The 24,429-nt window shown below is 41.3% G+C and overlaps 1 protein-coding gene across 1 annotated transcript in view; it reads right to left on the bottom strand.

Moving 5' to 3' along the window:
- PTPN14 (protein tyrosine phosphatase non-receptor type 14) overlaps positions 1–23,071 on the bottom strand; it is a gene marked incomplete at both ends in the record, with an annotated part of 116,843 nt that extends 93,772 nt beyond the window's left edge. Inside the window, 2 exons of the mRNA XM_080699263.1 lie at positions 9,602–9,771; positions 22,898–23,071. Coding sequence (XP_080555389.1) covers positions 9,602–9,771; positions 22,898–23,071 — 344 coding nt within the window. The remainder of the gene's footprint in view (positions 1–9,601; positions 9,772–22,897) is intronic.
- Positions 23,072–24,429: the final 1,358 nt, after the last annotated feature.

Below are 24,429 nucleotides of genomic sequence, written 5' to 3'. Positions count from 1 at the left end.
CGCAGAAAATATAAATCAGACACTTCTCTTAATCAGCAATAACTAGGAGGAAAAGGGCAACAGGAAAAGGTTGACCTATAGAAAGGGCCCTATAGTGAAGCAACTAATGTGACCAATCAGAGGGTATGTAATACTGGAGGACAGAGACTCTTTAAAACGTAGGAGGTACACAAACAAATGTATCAAAGTAAATCACCAAAGAAGCGTGGGATGGAGGGAGGGGGATGGAATGGGATGGGGGCTGGAGGAGGGCTAATTGGATCATGTGTGCTTGTATATCCTCTCAAGTTTTGTACTCCAATGTGATTGATATATGACTACAATGCACCAATTTAAAAAATAAATTAATTTTAAAAATTAATTAATTAATTAATTAAAAAAAAGAAATCCTGATTTTTTATGCCAAGTGATATTACAAAAGAATATTCATTATTTTCACTATTTGTTTTCTGTCCCCTAAAGGAAAAAAATATCAGACAAGCAGAGACTGAGTCTGAGGTTAATTTGTCTGCTCTTTTTTGTTCTGGTGGCAATGGGTTGCCAAAAGAGTTAACTACCTACCTGCACATCTTGCAAACTATGGCTTTTAACTAAGGGGGTGGGCAAAGAAGTGATTCAATGCATCAGAAGACTTGTACAATGAAATAGGCATTAATGGTGTACTCTTCATTTAATTAAGAAAAATGTAAACTTCTCCATTAACTTCATAGTAAAACATGAGGATGCTAGTTGAGTACGGAGACAAGCTAATCCATCTGTTTCACTAAAGGAAACTGGCTTTATCCCATCTCCCCAGACTCTGCAAGAGCAGAAATGGTCATCAGAGCCACACTTCTAATTTTTTTCTTTTTTTTTTTTTTTTTTTGGTGGTACTGGGGTTCCTGGAAACCCTTCTACCTCCGGGCTACACTCCCAGACCTATTTTTTTAATTTTATTTTTATTTGGAAACAGGGTCTCTTAAGCCAGCACGGATGACTTCGAAACTGCACGATCCTCCTGTCTCCGCCTCCCAAACGTGGGGATTACAAGCATGCGCCACCATGCCGGCTCTAATTTCATACTTGAATAGAAAGTGAAATTCTTTTCGTTCAGCTAGGATTTTGTTTTGTTTTGTTTGTGTTGTGGATTAAACCCAGGGGCATGCTACCTCTGACCTACACCCCAGCCCTATTTTACCTTTAATTTGGGGTTGCTTAGGGTCTAAGTTGCTGAGGCTAGCCTCAAACCAGCAATCCTTGTCTCAGCCTTCCAAGTACTGAGAGCTGCAGTACCACATACAGTTCCCTAGGAATTTTTAAATTTTATTTCTCCTCTTTGATCACACTTGTATGAACATGCTTAGATTCACCTATCCTAAGAACAAATCACAAGGTAACAACAGAACCAGCAGAGGGGAATGAAGAGAGATGAACATATGAGAAGCAGGGGCTGTCCTGAGCTGGCCACTTAATATAGAGTTTAGTATAACATAATGGAGGCTCTGTCATTCAAATATTAAGAATTTTAAGATGGCAACAATGCAGGATTAAAACAATTGGGGGCCATTCTGAGCACCAGACCATGTGAAACTAACTCTGCATTTTACAGACCCATGACTCTGGCCCTGGTCCTGGAAGCCACTTGCCAGGCTCTTTGGGTTCCATCAAAGCAGTGACAGAGGCTGCTTCAGGAAGTCAATCCTGTCAGATACAGAAACTTTAAGGACAAATCTACATACATCTACATTGAGTTAAAGACACGCAAATGAGCTGGGAGGTACAGGCCTATAATACCCATACTTGAGAGGCTGAGACAGGAAGATCACAGGTTCGAAGCCAGCTCAACTTAGCAAGGCCCTTAACTTAATGAGACCCTGTTTCATCAAAATAAAAAAATAAAATAGGACTGGAGGTATAGCTTGGAGGTAGAATGTCCCTGGGTTCATCCCCTGTACATACACAAATAAAGTAAAACAAAGATGATGAAAAAAAAATATGAAAAGTAAATGTAAACTACTTGGAGATAGAGCTCTCTGGGATGGAAGTTGAGAACGGTTATCAAGATCTATTTTTACATTCCCACTGACTAATGCAGTGTCTAACACGAAATGGTATTTAATGAAAGTTTAAGTGAATGCAAATGGCAACTAACATTTTTATCAATATTTTAATCCCCTTTGGTTAGAGCAATTCTTCCCCTAGAGGCTGCTCTGATTATTCTGGACACTCTTTTCCCTCTCTTTTCTCATCATACATTACAGTCACTATGCAGAATGTAGATGAGATCTTGCTATCAACTGCATCTTAAAATATCTACAGTGCCAAGCAGAAACAACCCCTTTCTCAATAACCAGAGGAGAGAGAACAAGTTCCCATTCACCAGCCAGGAGGGGGGCTTACCATACTCAGTGGGGAATTCATGCTGAATTTTAAGTCTGACTTGAAGGGAATCCCTATTTCTAAGCTCATGGGTAAAATTTGAATATCCACTAAAGTGACATTTCAAAATAATAAAAGAACCAGAGAGGAACAAAATAAAGGGTGTTATAAAAGAGAAGGCAAACATTACCATAATTAGGGCTTTTAAAGGAGACAGCTTGAACACTGGTTGAAGGAAAACTTCTTTGCAAGGGCGCACAAAGCACACTTCAAGAGTCTAAGAGGGAGAGCAGTAGTATTTATAAGAAAACAAAGTAGCCAGGTTTGGTGAGTGGTGGCTCACACCTGTGAACCCAGTACTTGTGAGCCAAAAAAGGCTGTGGGTTTGATGATAGTCTTGGCAATATAAGGAGACTCTCAACAATCTACTGAGACCCTGTTTAAAAAAAAATTTAAAGGGCTGGAAATGTAGACTGGAGGTAGAACACCCAGAGTTCAATTCCTCGTAACACATATACACGAAAGAAAGAAAGAAAGAAAGAAAGAAAGAAAGAAAGAAAGAAAGAAAGAAAGAAAGAGAGAGAAAAAGAGAGAGAGAGAGAGAGAGAGAGAGAGAGAGAGAGAGAGAGAGAGAGAGAGAGAGAGAGGGAGAAAGGGAAGAAGAAAAAAAGAAAGGTGAACAAAACTGTGTACAGTTAGTAGAACTACTTCCTGAAACTCAGCTTTTTTTAATGAAAACACAGAAAACATCATGTTGACTCTTATGGGAATGTAAGACTTCACCTAACCTGGCTTTGCCATCAACTTGAGAAAAGGGCTCGTCCCTATCATAGTCTAAAAATAAAATCACCTAGGCCAGGCATGGTGGTGCACGCTTATAATCCCAGTACTTGGGAGGCTGAGACAGAGGATTACATGGGTTTGAAGCCAGCCTTAGCTACTTAATGAGGCTCTCAGCACCTTAGTGAGGTCCCGTTTCCAAATAAAAATATAAAGTAGGTCTGGGAGTATAGCCCGGAGGTAGAAAGCATAAAAAGTAAAAAATAAAAAATAAATACAATCACTTAACTCCTTTGTCACTCACTGTCACCAAAGAATGCATTCACCCTCTTTATGGTACCTAAACAGTGTAACTTTCAATGTGGGTATATTAATTCCTAATTGGCTCAAAGACAGCTTGTCCAGTTGGTTCTTCCCACACAAGAACCACCTGTAACGTTGAAGAATATGTATATCATATATAATATTTTCATTGGTGCACTGTAATCTCACATCATAATGTAGTTTTGAATGATAGTGACATACATGCACACAGAACTTGATAAGCTTAGGAAAAAATTCTAAAGTAAAATAAGCCCTTTCTCACCACTAGACACCTCCCAAACTTCTTATTCGATACTTCTATAACTTCTAGGCAGTGTTCCCCAGCAGACAAGTACAAAGTCTCATCCTCTAGTGATTTGGAGAAACTGGGAGACATAGAGAAGAGTGGTCCTAGGAAGGAGGGCAGACCCACAGTGGCTGAAAGCTCAGAAAACATAGAGGATCCCTGGGAGATGGAGAGTAACTGGGACGTCCTATGGCCCTGGGGCTTCCACCAGTTTACAGTAGTGCACTAGACTGTCCTCAGCAAGGAGAGAGACCGTGTTGGCCACGGTAGTGGTGACACTATGTGAATTCTACAGAAGGCTCACCATTTATAGGGCAGACAGCTCCAACCCAACAGGCAAGCCACCAACAAGTCCTGGAAAAGGAAGAAATGTGATCTGACCTCATTTGGACAGTAAAAAGCATGCCTGCGCTATGCAAACAGCATGCTATCAGTGTGTAATGCAAAGACAAACGTGTTTTGGTAAAAAGATTAAAAAAAAAGTGTCCTGGAATTAGAAATTTCAGAGACTGCAACTGATACTTTGACTCCAAAATTCACTCCTCAAAAATCACTTTCTTCTCTTAAAACTATGTTCCTCAGTATTGGAAAAGAAAGAGAGACTTTTGAGGAAGACTTGGGGAAAAAAACCCACATCTAAAGTAAAGGCAGTGATTGCAGCCAATAGTGTTCTGACTTCCCCTAGCTATTATGAAGGATCCCTCTGTTTGACTAAGAACTTCTCTATCTCTGACAAAACATCTTTTCTCCCTCCCTCCCTCCAGCCCCCCTCTCTCGCTCTCGTTTGGTCGTCCAGAAAAATCTGAAAACCATGTGTTTATAACCGCCTGTTGCTATGCAAATCATTAAAACACATTACAAAAATATTTCCTTTGAGTCAGGAGGATAAAATGGGGGAAGATGAACAGCTCGCAGGAGTCCCTCCACTGAGCAGAAAAATCTGGCAAAAGTCAGATGAGAAGCAAAGCAAAATGGAAAAAATTATGGTTGTCCCATCTCTTGAGTCATTTTAACCAAAGGGGGAAAACTAACATTTTAAAGCCCCAAGGTAATATATCTTACAGTTTGGAGTGAGGTTAACAAACTCAGCGGTCCTTAATCTCTTTAATTCCTATGGTTTCATGACTCATTTCCCCATCTGTCTACCACTATGTCCTTCTTTCTGCCAGTTTTTTTTTTTTTCTTCACACTTTTGGAGTACTGTTAGAATTTCATTTTCCTCCTTTTATTTGTCCTCCCATGTGTATTCTCCTTCTGGTATCTTCTGTCTTTTCATTCAATTATCACCTTATGGCAGGGCCTGAATTGTCCATTTCTTCTCCAACATGATCGTATTATCTTCGCAAGATCCCCTCACTATTGAAATCTGTTCCCCAAGAGTCATATCCAGAGGCTGAGATGAGACACAGAAGGCCCAATGTGTGTGGAAAAACTAGTGCTGTCCAATTTTCTCATTCAAAACAATTTGGAGCCAGGCACAATGGCACACGCTTGTAATCTCAGTACTTGGGAGTTTGAGAAAGGAGGATCTGGGTTCGCAGACAGCCTTAGCTACCTAGACCTTCCTTCCACAACTTAGGGAGACTCTGTTTCAAAACAATAAAAAATCGGGCTGGGGTGTAGCTCAGAGGTAGAATGTCCCTGGGTTCAATCCCCAGCACCACACACACACACACACACACACACACACACACACACACACACAAATTAGAGTTGGTAATTTTAATAAAACCAGTCACCTTATCATACAGTTTTTAATCAACATCAATCTCAAATATTTGTTTTGCTGTTGTGAACACACTTTGATACAGAAAGCTCCTGTATCATGCTCACAATTAAAAACTACCCCCAGCCCAGCAGGGCTCTACTAACATGTGTGGCTAGCATGTGTATCGCATGGCTTTTGTCTGCTTCTATATGTCCTGCAGGGAAACAATCTAGCTGTTTCTCCCCAGTTCAGCTTTTTCATCAATTCACTTTTCATTTTTTACATTGTTTGCTTATGTGGATGGGCGGCTGAATCCAGCCAGCCAGGATCCAGGAAGGTTCCCTGGCTTGGCTTCAGGTAACATATTACCCTAACAAGTTTCCACAGGTGGGACTGTCTGGGTACCAGAAGTGAAACAGACATCTTTTAAACATACCCCCCACATGCATGTGTCCTAAGATTACATATGTAGACATGTATGCCCATATGTATGTGTGTATGTATGTGAACGCACCCCAAACTCCATAGTATTAATTCTAGCCTCCTTGTACTTGTTCAGAGAAAAGAAATAGCTAGCCATGACTAATGCTATGGAACCTGTTTTACTCTCAGACAGAAGAAGCTAACCAAGGCAAACATGTGTGGCTGCAAACAAGGCTGGTTCACTCCAGACAAAGGCTTATTTTTTAAAAGCACAGATGGCCCAATGGCTGCCTCCTCCAAAGGGCGGCCCACAAATGAGAGACAGGTTTCTATTGCTAATCTATGCAAATATCTCACTCTGCGAAGCATCACAAAGACAGAACTGTTGTGTGTCAGACACCACAGATCCCAGGTGCTCTGGGGGATGCCAGAGCCCATCTCCACCTGAGATGCCTGGTAACTCTTAGGGCTCTGGAGAGTCAGTCATTAACTGGCTCCTAATGAATGCTGCTCCTCAGTGAGACATGCTGCTGGAATCCAGCCCCTCCTCCACTGCTTCCCCTGGGGCTCTGCCTAGAAGGCAGTTTCAACATTCAGTTCTAACCTGGGATGCTTCTAAAACCTCCCAAAAAGGCTCAGATTCCCACAAGCTCCTGCTGACTATTAGTAGTAGTCTCCACCTGGGGTGTAGTTCATCTTTTCATCTCTGACACCAAGCCTAGAAAACCCCAGCATTTAAAAATGCTATTCTATTTAAACCAGCTTTGCTTTTGCTTTACACAGCCCATGTTCCTGCAACTCATGGCATGTCTCGTGAAATTACACCTGGGTCGTTGTTGGTGGCCCTCAAACTGTCCAAGTAGATGGAATTCTCTTTTGCTTTGCTTTCTCCTGCTATCAACTTTCCTTTATTTACAACACCCTTTTTCTCTTATTTCTCCACCTCCCTGGCTTAAGTCTTTCACTTGTTATGACACCCCTTGGCACATTCCAGTTTGGGGGCCCCTTGGGGGCAACGGAAATTTTTGCAATGCTGGAAACACACTGTCCTTGCACTAATCCACATGTTTGCCATATAAAGTTGGTTATACCTGATATCTATGTACCTAGATGCAATGTTTTAATTCTAAAGAGACCTTTCAAAGCTTTTTTTCTTTAATGATTCTTCTGCTCAAATGACAGCATTTGCTTCAAAATCTGGTATTGGAAAAACATTTCTTTCCCTCCTTATTAATCTTTATTATTATCGAGGTTTTTTATTTTTCTTTCTTTGTGGTACTGGGGATTGAACCCAGGGGCATTCTACCTCCAAGCTACACCCCCAGGCCTAATTTTTTATTCTTTATTTTGAAACAGGTTCTCACTAAGTTGCGGAGGGCCTCACTAAGTGACTAAGGCTGATTGTAAACCACAACCCTCCTGTCTCTGCCTCCCAAATACTGGGATTACAAGCATGCACCACCACATCCAGCATTAATCTTTATTTTCTTCCTTTATTCGTTCCTTCCTTCATTCCTTCTTTCCTTCCTTCCTTCCTTCCTTTTTTTCTTTCTTTCTCTTTCTCTCTTTTTTTTTTTTCGGTAATGAAGATTGAACCCAGGGGCATATTACCTCTGAGCTACATCCCTAGCCCGATTTTATTCTTTATTTTGAAACAGGGTCTCACTAAGACACAGATTGCCTCACTAAGTACCTGAGGCTGGCCGCAAACCCAGATCCTCCTGTCTTAGCCTCCCAAGTACTGGAATTACAAGTGTGTGCCACCACGCCCAGCTTAATCTTTACTTTAAATGTTCCAGGTTAGCTGAATAGAAAGCAATTCTTTATAGACAGATAGATCAAATATATATAGTTATATATAGAGAAAATGTACATATAAAGATATACATAATACATATAATACTTTTATTGGTGCATTGTAGTCTCACATCATACTATAGTTCAGTATGACGGTGACACGTGCACATAGCACTTGATAAGCTTAGAAAAAAATTCTTAAGTAAAATAAGTCCTCTCACCACTAAACACCCCCCAAACTTCTTACTATATAACTCAAACTTTAAGATGTAAACACTATTGGTTTCAGCTTATGAATGCAAATATTGATCATTTAAATACCGCAGCTTTAAGTTTTCTTAAAAGTAAAAAACAATTCATTTTTCTTACAATCTTCTCAATGTATACTAATTTATAGTCTGTGTTTGACCCTAGTCACTTGTCTTGAATTTGAGAATCAGCAAGTACTTATTAATCTGAAACTGCGTTCCTGGACTGCGTGAAGCATCCAAGCAGGATTCGAAAGCCAGTGGAAACTGTCTCATTTAGAGGAGTTAATAATTTCTTGTAGTAAAAGGAGTTGAATAAATGAAATAATTGAAAAGAATGTGTGATTGTATATATCAGAGGGCTTCCAATGGCAATCATGAGGAAGCCTGACTACTCAAATCCTTGATTTTTCTGAGTCAGACTGTGATCTAACACTGGGCCTCTATTTTTATATGTAAAAACCTATTCAACAACAGTTTTTGCTTTAAAAATACGACCATTTAATCATACTTATTGAACAAATTAATGGGTTTCACTATGTCACTGCGGTATGTAAGTGTGTGTGTGTGTGTGTGTGTGTGTGTGTGTGTGTGTGTGTGTGTACGTACGCGCATTTTATTGGGAATGGAACCCAGGGGCATTCTACCTCCAAGTCACGCCCCAACCCTATTTATTTTCTTATTTGAAAACAGTCTCACTAAGTTGCTGAGGCTGGCTGTGAACCCATGATCCTCCTGTCTCAGCCTCCCAAGTACTAGGATTACAGGCATGCCCCACCACACCCAGCTAGAAAATATCATTTCCAGTTGGGTAGGTGGTTTCTCCACAAGACAGCAGAAAAGAGCCGGTATCCAAGTCTCCTCTCTACTGTTGACTTCTTGTCCCCTCTTATTTAACCCATTATATCCCAAGGTTTCAATTCTGTGACTATTTCAACAAGATTGACACTGATGCATTAAAATAGGTGGAAAATAATAAATGACAGCATATATATATATATATCCTTTATATAAATTTTCATTATATATAGAAATGAATATTTAAATACATTTCAAGCAATCTAATCATGTAGCTACTATTTTACTAATGGAATAGAATTTAAAGAACATAGTATTTATTTCAGAAGTTACCATCATTGGTGTATTTGTTACTCAATTTAAATTTTTATATTGTCCCTCGTCTGAGACAATGGGACTTAACTGGTTAAGCCAGAACAACCAAAACTCTTGCCTTCTCAACATTTTCCTCCTTCACTCCACTCCTGCCTTTAGTCACCTTCCTAGTCTTTGAATCCAAAGCCCAATGGGGCATATTTTGTGGGATAGTTTGAGGGAAAGGTTGAACAAAACAGTATGAGATGGGTAACTTTTTATTAAATTCTATTTTACCCATCATCCCCAACAAAATTTTCTCTATGTTGCTGGACACTGGCTCAAGATCCTTTCTGCCTTACCACTGTTTCAGTGAACCACTGGGGTCAGCCACTTGGATTCAACCAAAATTTGCCAGCTGCAAAGGAACTGCTAAACAGTCCCCAAGCGCCCCGCCCCATCCGCCACCACACACACACACACACACACACACACACACACACAACTAAGACAACCAGCTCATCGGCTCCATCAGAAGTATCTCATTCCACACCCTTAAATGAAAGGGGAAGGGGGCGTACCTACCTTGTGGCCTCTTGCTGAAGCCATGACACATTTGGCACATAGAACATGACTCCGAAGAAAAGCAGAGGCTCATTAGCAAACTTGTCCAGATGTTTCTTCAGAGGTTTCTCCAGCTCCACCCACCGTGCTTGCTGGCTCTTGCTGAGAAACCAAAGGCCGAAGTAGTGCGTCTAGATAGAAGGATAACATTGCATCAGGTCATGCTGAGCACAAGCATCCCCAAGACCATGCAAAATATAAGACACCAGAGCCTGCTTCCCCTTCTGTTTTCCAGCCTGTTCACAAAGATCCATTCTTATTTTCTCACATTGGCACAAATCAAAAGAAATCACATGTGTATCCACTGTAACCTACATGGAGCATCCAGACACAGCACTGTCACTCAGTGCTGGCAGCTGTGCGTGTGGGTTCTGGTGCACATGTAAGGATACAGGATGGGGATAATGCTGTCTTGTTTCCTAAGACCTGGAGGCTGGCTTTCCTGTGTGCCCTCAGCATCTCATGATCTCACATGAAGCATGACAGCAAAAACCAACACAGTTCTTGCATCTGCTGCAGAGAAAATTTTTACCCAACTACAAAGACAAAATCTTTGGCCAACAAGAAGCTTCTGCAATTAGACTATTTCTATCCAGTACCAGATTTTAACCAACAATGTATTTATGCTCTTGGAACTTTAATGAAGTACTTTAAAAGCACCAGCCTGTCACTTTATTATACATGAACTGCAGAAAATATGCCTAAATAAGAGCGCTGAGAGTGGAAGGCCCTCCACTCCACAGCTGCCCCAGGAGCCCCTGGTGGCTGTTCTTGGCAGATTACAGTAGGATTTGATAGATGAAAGTGAGATTTTCACCCTTAGACTTGAAGCCTCAACTGGTTTAGTTTTGAATAACATGCTAAATGATTAAAACAGGTACTTTTATGCACCAAATCCCCTCTTTACATTAATTCATGCTAGGATTTCAGGATTAGCACAATAGTCACCAAAAAACAGATCAATGCTTTTGAAGATTCTTTTATATTTCAATTATAGCCTACAATGGTTTACAGCACACCTGGAAATGTGCCTTCAAAAGAATGTTTTCATTGCAACGTTTAATTTCCCAAGGCATTCCTTCATGGATGTTCCCCTCCAGCTGCCTGCCCCCTCAATTTACCAAAGATCAATCCCTGCCATGACCATACCAAAAATCTCTAATGAAGCTTTCACTCTGACTTTGTAAGAAAACCAGATGTGTCTCTGCCTACAAAGAGCTTCAGATGCAGGTGCTTTAAAAGGACAATGTAAAAAAGCTTTACATTCAGATGGGTACAATGATCCCACAGGCTTTCTTCTATGATGTTCCAAAGGGCAAGTTCCACATCAGAAATCCATACATTTCTCAAGTGTTATGGTTTGGATATAGAATACCACTCATAAAACCTCACATACTAGCAGTGCAAATAAACCAGGGCTCTAATCTCATCAGTGGATAAAGCCATTGGTGAGTTAACAATTTAAATGGACTCACACTGTATGGTAAGCTGGGTTGTGGCTGGAGATGGTAGGTAACTGGGGATGTGACTTTAGGAACGCTTCCTGTGATACAATCTCTCTCTTCTGGACCCTTCTTCTGATGCAAAATGTCAATCAAACAATCTCTCTCTCTCTCTCTCTCTCTCTCTCTATCTCTCTATCTCTATCTCTCTCTGCTTCCCCTTTGTCATGAGCTGGGTAACTTCCTTCTGCCACCCCCTGCCACATGATGCTTCTGCCTTGAAGCCAGCCAATCATGGACTGAACCTCTGAAACCATGAGCCCCAGTAAACCTTTCTCCTCTAAGTTGTTCTTGTCAGGTATTTTGGTCATGGCGACAGAAAAGCTAACTAAAACATCAAGCTGCATAAAGCCAACAAACACAGCCAATGTTATACTCCCATCAACTCAGACAAACCTGCGTGAGTGAATTCTGACCCTATTGCTCAGTTCCTTGTTTTAGGGTGACCATCAGCTGCATCACCGTGTGTGATGACACAGAGGAAACAGAAAGTGGCACAACAGAAAGCAAACGGGCTTTGAAGCCAGTTGTCCCCCAGCATTTGGACTCCACAGCTCAGAAACTTAATACAAACTATTGAGTGGTCCCTCTACCCCCACCCCGGCCCGTGGTGACTCTCAGCGCTTTCTCATCTGTAAAATGGGAATGATTAGGATTCTTACCCACAGGCTATAAGGAGTAAAAGTTAGACAATGCCTGCCACCCGTGTACACATGGTAAGTAGCTGCTTTGTAAATGGTACCTTCTGGCTGGTGCTAGGCTGTTAGGAGTAGCTGTGCTGTTCACTAGTGAATGGAAGCAGGCAGGCCTCCAGAGGCTTTTATTAACACTAGTATCCTAATTGCCATACTTTGAATTTGGAATGTCCTCTAAAAGGCCATAATGGAGGTGGTAGAGCCTTTAAGAGGTGGAGACTAGTGCTACATCATTAGATCATTGGAGGCATACCCTTGAAGGGAACTATGGGACTCTAGCCACTTCCACCTCTTCTTTTTTTTTTTTTTTTTCTTCCTGACCATGAGGTACACGGATTTGCTGTCATGTACTGCTGCTATGATGTGCTGCTTTGCCATAGGCCCAAAGCAACAGGGCCCATCAGTCATGAACCGAAACCTCTCTTTATAAGTTGATTATCTCAGGTAGTTGCTATGGTGCCAGAGAGCTGACACACAGAACTAGATAGAGAACAGAGGTTGCCTAAAAGTAAATGAGGAAAAGCAAGCAAAAATTGGAAGCTAGAGCATCTATAAATAACTAACAACCTAGAGTGTGTAAGAAAAATAACCGCAAAGCAGTGGCTCCCCTAAACCCTTCTTGAGGATCTCATTATAGGTGTTTATGGGTCACTGGAGCATCAATCTGATGCTGGCCGTGGGGATCTATGATATAAGCCTAGGCTAACCTCAGAATGAGGTAACCTAAGCCCTTAATTCTGCAAACGTGTCTGAAACAAGTCCAAGGTTGTTCTGCACATATTGAATTCCTTTATGGAGGAGAGTGACAAATACGGGTTGCCCACTGCATACTGATGACTGGAAGTGTTTGCATGTAATAAATGAGATAATAACTTACACTCCAACACGCTATGCAATGACTACTGGAGTTGGAAGAGTCCTTTCCTAAGCATGGGTGAAGGAAGAGAAAGCAAGCTTTCCAACTGCTTCACAGACTCACCATGATTTTTTTTTATCTTTCACTAAAAGTTGTTTTGACATTGGGGGGGTATTTTTATGGTCCTTACTTCATTCTGATTATAATATTCATTCAAGTTAGTAAAATTCAAATGATGAAGGGTCACAGAACCTTTACAAACATTTGACAGTTGTTTCTGCTCCTACAGCTTAAAAGCTAGTACTTGAAATGTTCTGTTTTTCCATTCCCACTCATCCATGTCCCTAAACCAGACCTGTGCCCAGACCACATGCCCATGCAGCACATGGACACATGGACACTCATATGCAGAAACAGGGACGATGACGTGCAAGAGAAGTTGGAGTAAAGTAATGACTTTGAGCCATAGATAATAGTTTGGAGTTCTATATAACAAAGTAAACCACTTCAAATGGAAAAACCTAATTTGTACATTAGATTTTTTTTGTTTAAATATGGCATTTTCCACAGAACACAGCATTTCAGAGTGACTCACCATGCAATTATCCAATGAAATAGTTACATAACTACTTCAGAAAAGGTTTTTCTAATACAGGACAGAGTAGAGTGAAGTAGATTATCCACAACACATAGACTATATCTACCCATAGCCAGGACATCCTAATTTTACTTTCTTTTTTCTTCCTTCCTTCCTTTTTTTTTTTTTTTTTTTTTTTTTGTTTGTTTGGTGGTACTGGGGATGGAACCCAGGGGCATTCTACCTCCAAGCTACATTCCTACCCTATTCTTTATTCTTTATTTTGAAACAGGATCTCACTGAGTTGCAAAAGATCTCACTAAGTAGCTGAGGCTGTTGGCAAACCGCGATCCTCCTGTCTCAGCCTCTCAAATGCTGGGATTACAAGTGTGTGCCACCACATCTGGCTAGGATATCCTAATTTTAAAGTGCTGAGTCCAGTGACCTAGAAGGAAGGAAAGTCCATTTATGAGATTCCCACCCCTATACTGTTCCTTAAAGCTATGCCTAAAGTAACCGTCTCCATTCTCACCACATTCTATCATTCTTCCTCCAACTATATCCTGACTCTGGAGTACAAAGACCCAGAATAAAGTGCTTACACTGCTCTGTTCAAGTTTACAAAGAGAAGGAGTTTATTCTGCCATATCTATCAGGGCCTCACAGGAAATGGAATTGGAGCCTAAACTTTGGCTTCAATTCATATCCTGTGTGTTATCCAGGGGATATTCATTCTGTCAAGCCCAGCTGAGACCACACCAGGCCTGTTCATAACTGACTTGCCAGCTTACACTCCAGCTCTTCATGGATAAACACTGCCACATGGTTGAGAAAAATTTGATAGGCTGTTCCAAATAGAAACCACCTCCCCCTGGACCAGAAGGACCTCACCATATTACCTGAGTAACTGCCTGAAACCCTCGTTTCATGTCTGAGAGACCACATGCAAGCCAGGCCCAGATGGTCCTCATGATACCTCTGAGTGGGGAGTAAATCCTATTTCTTTTTTCCTAGTTTTAGAGGCCAAAGCCTCTGGGCCATGAATTCTACAGTGAGTTTATTGCAATGATGAGAAAAGAAGACAGAAGAACCAATTCCCAGGGAGAGGAACCACATCTCTGAACCAATTACTAAAAATGTACTATGATGAAACCATGTAGGAAAACCACAGTAAAATGCCATTTTTATGTGCGTAGTTTCATGGTTTGTTTGGTTTGAGGGTTTGCATTTAACACAGGAAGCATAAACGTAGGCATGAATTAAAAAGTTTCCAAGTTTCCTCAGTGGCAGATGGTACATGAGTACTTTAGTGTCAAAGTGTCCATTGTTAGGTACACTGTGAACACATTCAAGGGAATAAAGGTATTTAGGAGCAAGGAACAGTGGCACCTGCTTATCATCCAAGAATTTGAGAGGCTGGGACAGGAGGATTGCAGGTTTGATGCCAGCCTCGGCAACTCTGCGAATACCTTAACAACTTGGGAAGACTCCGTTTCAAAATAACAAAGGGCTGGGGAGGGAGTAACTCAGAGGTTGAATACCCCTAGGTTCAATCCCCAGTACCACACTCACAAAAAAAAAAAAAAAAAAAAAAAAAAAAAAAATTAGCTTGGAGGGTATGGGTATATGGAAAATCTCTGCAGCTTCTGCTCAGTTTTGCTGTGTACCTAAGTCTGCTCTTTAAAAAATAAAGTTTAAAGCCGGGCATGGTGGCGCACACTTGTAATCCCAGCATTTGGAAGTTTGAGACAGAAGGATCGAGGTTCGCAGACAGCCTCAGCTACTTAGTGAGGCCCTTTGGAACTCAGTGAGACCCTGTTTCAAAGAATTAAAAAAAAAAAAATGGGCTGGGGGTATAGTTCAAAGGTAGAATGCCCCTGGGTTCCATCCCCAGTACTACAAAATAATTAATTAACTAATTAAAGTTTAATAAAAGTAGATTGGAGTGTTTTGTATTTGATCATTATTTATGTGTAAAGAGATTATATAATTCCATACATTGACTATTAATAGGAAAAAAATTTTTTGAGCCCCCCCCCCCCAATTTTGTGTACCATAGCCTGGCTTTAATGCTATTTGTAAGGTCACAGATGCGGTCTTCGCAAAGACAAGGGATTAAACCCTTGGCCTTAATGAAAGCATTTTGAAGAGCTAATCGTCTAGAAGCAAAAGTTTAAAATATCACGCATTAAGTTGTAACAGGTGGCCTGTCTTACCCAGTATCTTAGTGTCCACTAAGAAACCAAATATGCAGGAATTACACACAAGCACATGAGTTTCACTGAGACCAGGGAAAAGACTTCAAAAGGTGACCATTCACATTTCCTGAAATAGCACTTCATGTAATTACATTCCAGTGGTTTTGGAAAACAAACCACTGGACAGTAGAATCAACTTGTGTACGCTCAACCTCTTCCCTGGGTCTGGGATTTCTGTAACTGACATATTCATAATTACCAATAGTACCATATATTCATTTTCCTAGCCAGTATCTTTATGGAAATAAGGGAAAAGAAACTGCAGAGTAGCACAGACTCAAGAAGCAAATCTCACAGCCACCAAAGCACTCCTCCGTAGCTGCAGGGCTCCCTTGGCATCTACGATGACGCCTGCAGGGAAAGACTTGGGGAGGTGTTTCATCTGAAAGTTCCATTCCTGAAGAAATGGAGGCACAGGTGCCAATTTACATTAGAGGGCTGGCAATGGGCTAGTAAGATTTCATGGTATAATCTTTACAGAAACAAACAAAATCTGAAGACCAGAATATCCCAACAGTCTATTCTTGGTAGATTCATAATCAATGTTGATTATTCGAATCCCCTGCAAACGTACAAACACATGGATGTGGTTAAGCAAACTAGAAATACAGCTCGACATCCACTATTATCTGACAGGGCCAGAGAGAACGAGAGGTTTCAATTCATCTAGCACTCCCCAAATCACATAAAAGTTACAACTATTAAAAGACTAGCAAAAAAAAAAAAAAAAAGAAAAAGAAAAAACCAAGCTATACAGCTGGGTGTGGTGTTGCAAGCCTGTACTCCCAGTACTTGGGAGGCTGAGACAAAAGGATGAAGATTCAAGTACCTATTGAGACTCTGTTTCCAAAAATTAATAATAATAAAGAGCTCAAAGGTGTAGCTCAGAGGATGAATGCCCTTGGGTTCAATCCCCAGTACCAAAAACATAAAATATATTTTTTAAAAAAAACACACAACTATTCTCAATGTAAGTTAACTTTTCTTGGATGATAGGAAATGCATGTTATGATTCTGCCGTATTATAATCTCCAGCCATTATGAAAATAGTCGAATGTGGAAACATCGATTGTAGCTGATAATTCTGGATACCCCAGTTTTTAGTAAAGATGAATATCTGTGAAAGAAAAAGGAGCTAAAATAGAGAATAACTACCAACAACCTTATGAAATAATTCCAGTTTGGCTTTTTTAGGCTCCTTTAAAAACCCGGACTCTCGGTCTAACCTTAGGGAAGACAGGTTTGTTATGAAATTCACCATTCACTAGAAGATTAAATTTTCCAATAACAGTAGTTTTCTACTTCAGGTAGAATTTAGCAATAAAGAATCTCAGTTATCTTGTTAATCGTTTATCCCTCCTTCTGCTTAATGTTTTTTTTTTTTAAAGTACAGTCAAGATTATCTTCCAAAGGATACATTTCATTGGAATGCTTGTGTTTTTTTTGTTGTTGCTGTTTGTTTGGTTTGTCTATTTTAGCAGTGCTGGTAACAAAACCAAGTCCTTATAAATACTAGGCAAGTGCTCTACCAGTGAACCACATCCCCAGTCTGGAATTCTTTATACTTATTATTAGTGTTAATAGAGCCATCTCTGCCTTTCTTAGATTATATTGAATAGAAATATAAGGTGAGCCACATATTCAATTTAAAAATTTCTAATAGCTACCTTTTTTTTTAATTGTTATTTTTTTGGTGGTACTCGGGGTGGAACCCAGAGGCTTTCTACCTCCTGGCTATACTCCCAGACCTATTTTCTATTTTGTTTGGAAACAGGGTCTCACTAAGTTGCTGAGAGCCTCACTAAGTACCTGAGGCTGGCTTTGAACCTGTGCGATTCTCCTGTGTCAGCCTCCCAAGTGCTGGGATTACAAGCGTGCGGCACCACGCCCGGCAGTTCTAATAACTACCTTTAAAAAGTTACAAAAGAGGTGGTGGTGCAGGCATATAATCCCAGCATTTGAGAGGCTGAGAAAGGAGGATCACGGTTCCTGGACAGCCTCAGCTACTATTTAGTAAGGCCCTTTGCAACTCAGTGAGACCCTGTTTCCAAATAAAGAATTAAAAATAGGGCTGGAGGTGTAGCTCAGAGGTAGAATGCCCCTGGGTTCCATTCCTAATACAGACAAAAGAAAAAAGTAACAAAAGAAGCCCAGCGTGGTGGTGCACACTTGTAATCACAGCGTTTGGGAGGCCAAGACAGGAGGATCAAAGTCATGGACAGCTTCAGCTACTTAGTGAGGCCCTTTGCAACTCAGTGAAACCCTGTTTCAAAATAAAGACTAAATAGGGCTGAGGGTGTAGCCTGAAGGTAGAATACCCCTGAGTTTCATCCCCAATATTGCAAAAGAGAAAAAGAAAAAAAAAAGAAACAGTTATGGTGGCTTACATCTGTAATCTCAGTATTTAGGAGGCTGAAAGAGAAGGATTGAAGATTAAAGACCAGCCTCAGCAATTTAGCAAAAGAGACTGTTTCAATATAAAATACGGCTGGAAGTTTAGCTCTGAACACCACCACCCTTGGGTTCAATCCCCAATATCCCACACACAAAAGAGTAATAAATGGAGAAATTAATTTTAATAAATTTTTATAATGGTAAATTCAAAATATTATCTTCCGAAGATAATATTCAAAATATTAGCATCTCAACCTATAATCAAAATGAAAGTAATTACTGAGATATTTTGATTTTTCTTTTGCCTACTAAGTCTTCAAAATCTGACATGAGATGATTTATACTTAGCATACATCAAACCTGCCATAATTCAAGGTCTCCTCAGCCACATATGGCTACCATATTGGACAGCATAATTTTTAATAACTCTTCAAGGAGTTGAAAGACTCCGTCATCAGATCACAAGTTCTAATCATTACAGCCATCTAAAACTGAAACAAGCTGGTTTATGAAAGGGTGAAAGGCCAGCCTCTGGAGGTTTTATCACAGAGGCTAGGTGAGAAGAGACAGCCACAGTGAATGCTTCTAAGCACCAGCCACCGTGACATTGTGGCAACAGCTTGGAGGCTGCCACTATTACTGTCTCCATTTTATAGATGGGAAAATGGAGACACAGGGAAACTAAGAAACAATCTAGAATTACACAACTACTAAGGACTAAAACTTGGGCAGTTTGGTCCAAACACATATTTTTAGTCACTAAACTTTACTGCCTGTTTCCTTAAATGGGAGGGAGGGGGGAGAAGTGGAGATGACTCCAATTTTTCAGTTCTTGAATCTGTCCACTACAGTGTCTATCTCAGAAGATACCCGAGATGCCTAATAATCAAAAGTCTTCAACATACCCGACAACCCACTAGCAGTCTATGAAGTTTCCCTTGCTCCATCTCCTCACCAGCGTATGTACATGTTTCTTCTTCATTCCAGTGTGTTTGCACAGTGATGGCAAAATGTAATGCAGTACATATTCCAAAGGGACTTGCCACAAAAATACAGGCATATGCTTCCTAAGCTACAATTAAATATAGTCATCCCTTGGAATGAATTCCAGGACCCTCTTGGATACTCAAGTCTAAGGATGCTCAAATCCCTTATATAAAATAGCATAGTATTTGCATGTAACCTGCACATGTCCTCCTATATACTTTAAGCCAACTTTCAGATTATTTATAATGCCTAATACAACATAAATGCTATGCAAATAGTTGTATTGTTTAGGGAATAAAGACATGAAAACTTTTACCTCTGTTCAGTAGAGATGCATTTTTTCTGCATATTTTTTATGAATAATTGAATACACAGATGAGGAACCCATGGATACAGAAGGCTGATAATATTAATTTGTTAAATATCCACTCTGTAAGCCAGACATGGTGGCACACACCTGTAATCCCAATATTTGGGAGGCTGAGACAGTAGGATCACAGGTTCAAGACAGTCTGAACAACTTAGGGAGAACTTCAACAATTTAGAAGCACTGTTTCAAAATCATAAAATAAAAAGGGCTGGGGTTATAGCTCAAAAGTAGATTGCACTGAGTTCAACACACACACACACACACACACACACACACACACACACGAATGTGCATGCCCTCTGTACCCAGAAAAACATTATTTTATAGATGAAAGTTGCTCCTAAGATTTCATTTGAGAAAAGGGCTATTGGCCCAGATACGCTATATTACCAGAATTCTGATTTTCTCAGCCCCCTCTATCTCTTAAATCTCTTAGCCGGGCGTGGTGGCGCATGCTTGTAATCCCCGCGCTTGGGAGGCGGAGACAGGAGGATCGTGCAGGTTCAAAGCCAGCAGTGCTGGCTTAAGAGACCCTGTTTCCAAATAAAAATATAAAAATAGGTCTGGGAGTATAGCCCAGAGGTAGAAGGGCTTCCAGGAACCCCAGTACCACACACACAATTAAAAAAAAAACTCTTCCTTAATAGAATACCCAGCCAGAAAGTCTTCCCTAATTCTTTTCTAATCTAAAAATCAAGTGAAAAAAAATTTCCCAACAAGTTAATTTTTTTACTTTTTGTCAGGATCCTTCACACCTCTGTTCTCCCAGGCCCTCTGTTCCCACCCCAATCTGTTCTAGGTTGGCTTCTCTTCCTTCCCAACAGGCCAGTGGCCATGCACCTCCTTGGAGCGCTTTGATGACTTTCCATTTCACATCAGTGTCTTATTTCCACAAACAATTCCAGAATACTGAATATTTTTTCCTGAGTTTTACTGGGAGGCTAAATTTGTTGTGGGAGACTGGGTGGCACATTCTTATTTATTTCTTAGCAGCACTGGGAATCAAACCCAGAGCCTCAAGACCACTGAGCTATATCCTCAACACAGGACCATCTTCTCTCTTTCTTCTTGTTCCTATAGAACTTAGGACAGTGGCTCCCCAAACATATTAGAGTGAGTCCTTTCCCCCACCACACACTCTGGGCATGAGAAGTGCGGAGCCACCTGCTTTTCGGGCTCACCAGCCCAGCTCCTGCTGCTTACAGCCTGATCTCTGCTATCCTCATCTAAGAAAGAGTCAGCAACAGCACATGTCTTGAGAAGTACAAGAGTTGATAGAACTGCCCCTCACAGTATACAGAACGTCAAAAGGTGACAATTATTTCCATTATTCCATGTGACATTTGGGAAGTACTGTGCTACAAGGTCTAGTTAAATCTCACAACCCCCAGTGGGCCTTGCCACACTCTCCTCCCTACTGCCCTTCCCCTCTGAACCTCTTCCACGTGCTGAAAACCCCGTGTGCTCGTTCCTGTTTCTGTGCCTCAATGCCAGCTATTCCCCGGACTCTAATTCAGGATTATCCTTTCTTCTAAACTCGAGTATTTCTAGAGCAGGTACCTATTATTTTTATCTGCCTTTTTTCTACCTGCTGAACTCCTAATCAACCTTCAAGTCCAGTTCAAAGAGTGAAGCCTTTACTCATCTCTTGCTCAGACTTTCTTTCACAAGTGTAAGGAGAACCACTACCTTTCAGGTCTGTCCCTGAATTCTACTTTAGCACAGATCACATTCAGTTTTAATTACTACTTATTTATTTAAATGCTGGATTCCTCTACTGTTCTGTACATGTCTTGAAGAAAAAATCATACCTTATTTGTCTTTGTTTCATCAAATCTTAGAACAATGCCTGGTACTATAGAGTTGCTTGATATTTTCTTCTTCAGTGATAAGACATTCAAACTTGAGCCATTATAAATGAAACACCGCACCCTTCAGCCTTTTCTATTCAGTATCTCTCAGGATTCACAACAGCTCTGGGAGGTAAGCCTCAGTGGTCCCATTCACAGGTGGGAAAGTGGATGGCCAGAGAGGCCAGTAACTTTTCCAAGGTTACCTGTTTAATGAGTGATAGGATTGCTCTTTGAACCTAAGCCCAAGACAACAGAGTCTGTGCTTACAATGCTTAACCACATGCTACACTGCCCCCAGTGCATATGAGTAATACATAGTTAATCCAACAGGACAACCAGAAATCCTCACAAGGACTGCGTATCTTTTTAATGGTCAATAATTAAATTTTTACAAAAATTTAGATGAGTCTACTGCCTGACCAATTTATAAGTTTTAGGTTATTTTCAATGTACGCCCATGCATTACATACATGCATATGTTTACATAGGAACACCATACATGTTCAATATATTGTGTCAGTTACATAAATCTATTGTCCAGGACAGGCTCCTGCATAGGAAAATAAACTTCAAAGGATGGCCCGATCACAGAAACTGAAGTCTAAAGCACAACGCAGTAGAAGAGAGTGTCAAACGGACCCATGAGTGAGGGGAGGTGGGAGACCTTCAGGAGCCAGTGTCTCTGTGCAGGTGGAGAGAAACCAAATCTGATCAGTCCATCAATGCCCATCCCACTCTTCAACTGCTGGGGTCCCAGGCAATGCGACACCAGTACCCCACGGGAGCCCAGGGCCTCAAGTGCATGCACATTGTTGTTTGCTGAGGAATGTCTGAATTTTAGGTTGTGGGTTGCGGCCGTCTCTCGCTACACCCACCAGCTGCTGTGAAGATGCTGGCTGACCAGACCCAAGTGTGAAGTGTGGGCTTCCCACAAAGTCTCCTGTCCCGAATGTCTAAAAGACTGAGAAAAGCAAGGTTTGCATTAGCATAAACAACACAGCGGCCCATGTCTCTGGTAAACAGTGAGGACACGTCGAGGGTACACAGGAAGCCCCCCCGGCAGGCTCAGAGCTGATGTAGAGAAAACAAGGACACAAGGACTCTTAAAGGGGGGAAATTCCTGTTGACAAGCCCTCCCCAAAAGCCTCGCTGATCACGCTCTTTTAAATGCTTTTTCTCTTTTTCTTCTTTTTGAAGAAGAAAATATAGAAACAAATAAAAAGCAGCTGCATCCACCCCAAATGTGGGCGTCCTCTCCTGGACGCCAAAATGCCAGCTGCCCACTTGTTGTTTTAAGAAGAGAAGATGACTTTGGTGGGGGGAGGGAGGGTCTCTCGTTTGCGCTGCCCCACAAACTTCCTCGCCCACGGAAGCAAAAGAAAATCAGCAGCCTGTTCAGGCAACCTCCCTCTGGCAACCCCAGCACATCACGAACCCATGTAAGAATAAGAGGATTCAAGCCAGGCATGGTGGCACACGCTTGTAATCCTAGCACCTGGAGGGCTGAGACAGGAGGAATCGCAAGTTCATGGCCAGCCTCTACAACTTAGCAAGGCCCTCTGCAACTTAGTGAGATCCTGTTTCAAAATAAAAAAAAATTATATAGGGCTGCGGGTAAAATTCAGAGATAGAATACCCCTCCCTGGATTAAGTCCTCAGTACTACAAAAAATAAAATAAGTAACAAGATTCATCACTTAGACTAAAAACCACAGCAGGCATCAGAAAAGAGCGGCGGGTACTTGGGGGTCACCCAGCACTCTTACCTCCCGCAGCTCCAGCCTCTGGGCCACAGCCTCCAGGCACTCTTGCCCTGTGCTTTCCACCGACAGGGTGCACTCGATAACATTGCTGTCCAGCAGGCGGATCCGCGTGACGAAGCAGTTCTTGCTCAGGACATTGTAGCGCCGCGTCCGGCGGAGCTTCAGCCCGAAAGGCATGGCTCCGTGGCCCTCAGACACCACCCTCCTCTCCTGGCGCACACGCCCCTGCGAAGGCCTCAGCAGCTTCGTGACTGGGTGATCACGCTACCACCTGTGCTCCTGCAGGGATGGGAAAAGGTGTCCATGCCCGGCGTGGTCTTCGGAAGGACAGCTGCAAATGGAAGAGAAAGTCTGGTCATGTGCGAAAAGCTGGGGATGCCGTAGCAGGTACTGTGTGCACACGCACATGCATGTACATGCACACACACATATACACCACAGACGCATATATACCACACACGCCCTGGCAGGTGAACAGTCAGGGTCTATCAGCTGCCAGCTCTGTAGCTGCTGAGTATCTTGATGAGGCCCGTGTGCTCTACTCCGTCTTATCCGAGTGACATGATAAAAGCTACTTTACAGTTGAAGTGGAATTCCAAGAGACTAAAAAACTCAACACTGGTGCACAGTATGTGTATGGGAAGGCCAAAATTCAAATGATGTCTATGCAGCTTCAATTCATGGGGCTTTTCCACTCTATGATACTATCCGCTCAAGAAATATTAGAAGTGGAATGTGAACACGTTAATGCTGAAACATATTCTCTCATTTTAATCTCACCAATAGCCCTAGAGTATAAATTTCTTTATTCTAGAGATGAAAAGGTAACGTTCAGTGATTTCCAGTGCCTCGCAGAACTTAAAATTTGACCTGTTCCTCTTTCAGTAGCTTTTGTTTTATTTTGTATTTTAATATTTATTATTTTATTGTTACTTAGAATGGATAATATAAAATGGTAGAAATTCTTATTTAGTATAGTCAACTAGTTTCCACTTTTTTTTTTTTTTTTTTTTTTGGCAGGTCTGGGGATGGAACTCAGGGGCATTCAACCTCCGAGCTATACCCCCTACCCTATTTTTTATTCTTTATTTTGAAACAGGGTGTCACTGAGTTGCAGAGGGCCTCACTAAGTAGCTGAGGCTGTCTGCAAACCGTGATCCCCCGGTCTCAGCCTCCCGAATGCTGGGATTACAAGCATGCACCACCATGTCCAGCTAGTTTCCACTTTTAAAAATCATATGTGTATATATAGATGTATGTATGTGTGTATGTGCTGGGGACTGAACAGAAAAACTCTTGCACATTCTAAGCCCATGCTTTACAACTAAGTTCCATTCCCCAGCCCCTAAAATATACAACCTCCTTAATGCACTTAAAATCATAACTCTGTCCTTTTTTTAGGCTTATTTATTTATTTATTTATTTATTTGTTTGTTTATTTTTGGTGGTACTAGGGGTGGAACCCAAAGGCTCTCTACCTCCGGGCTATACTCCCAGACCTTTTTTATATTTTATTTGGAAACAGGGTCTCACTA

The sequence above is a fragment of the Muscardinus avellanarius genome (genome assembly GCF_963383645.1).
Source record: "Muscardinus avellanarius genome assembly, chromosome: 7".
Classification (NCBI taxonomy): Eukaryota; Metazoa; Chordata; class Mammalia; order Rodentia; family Gliridae; genus Muscardinus; species Muscardinus avellanarius.
Note: the sequence above shows the minus strand (reverse complement) of the source record. Positions and strands in the feature narration are given on the sequence as shown.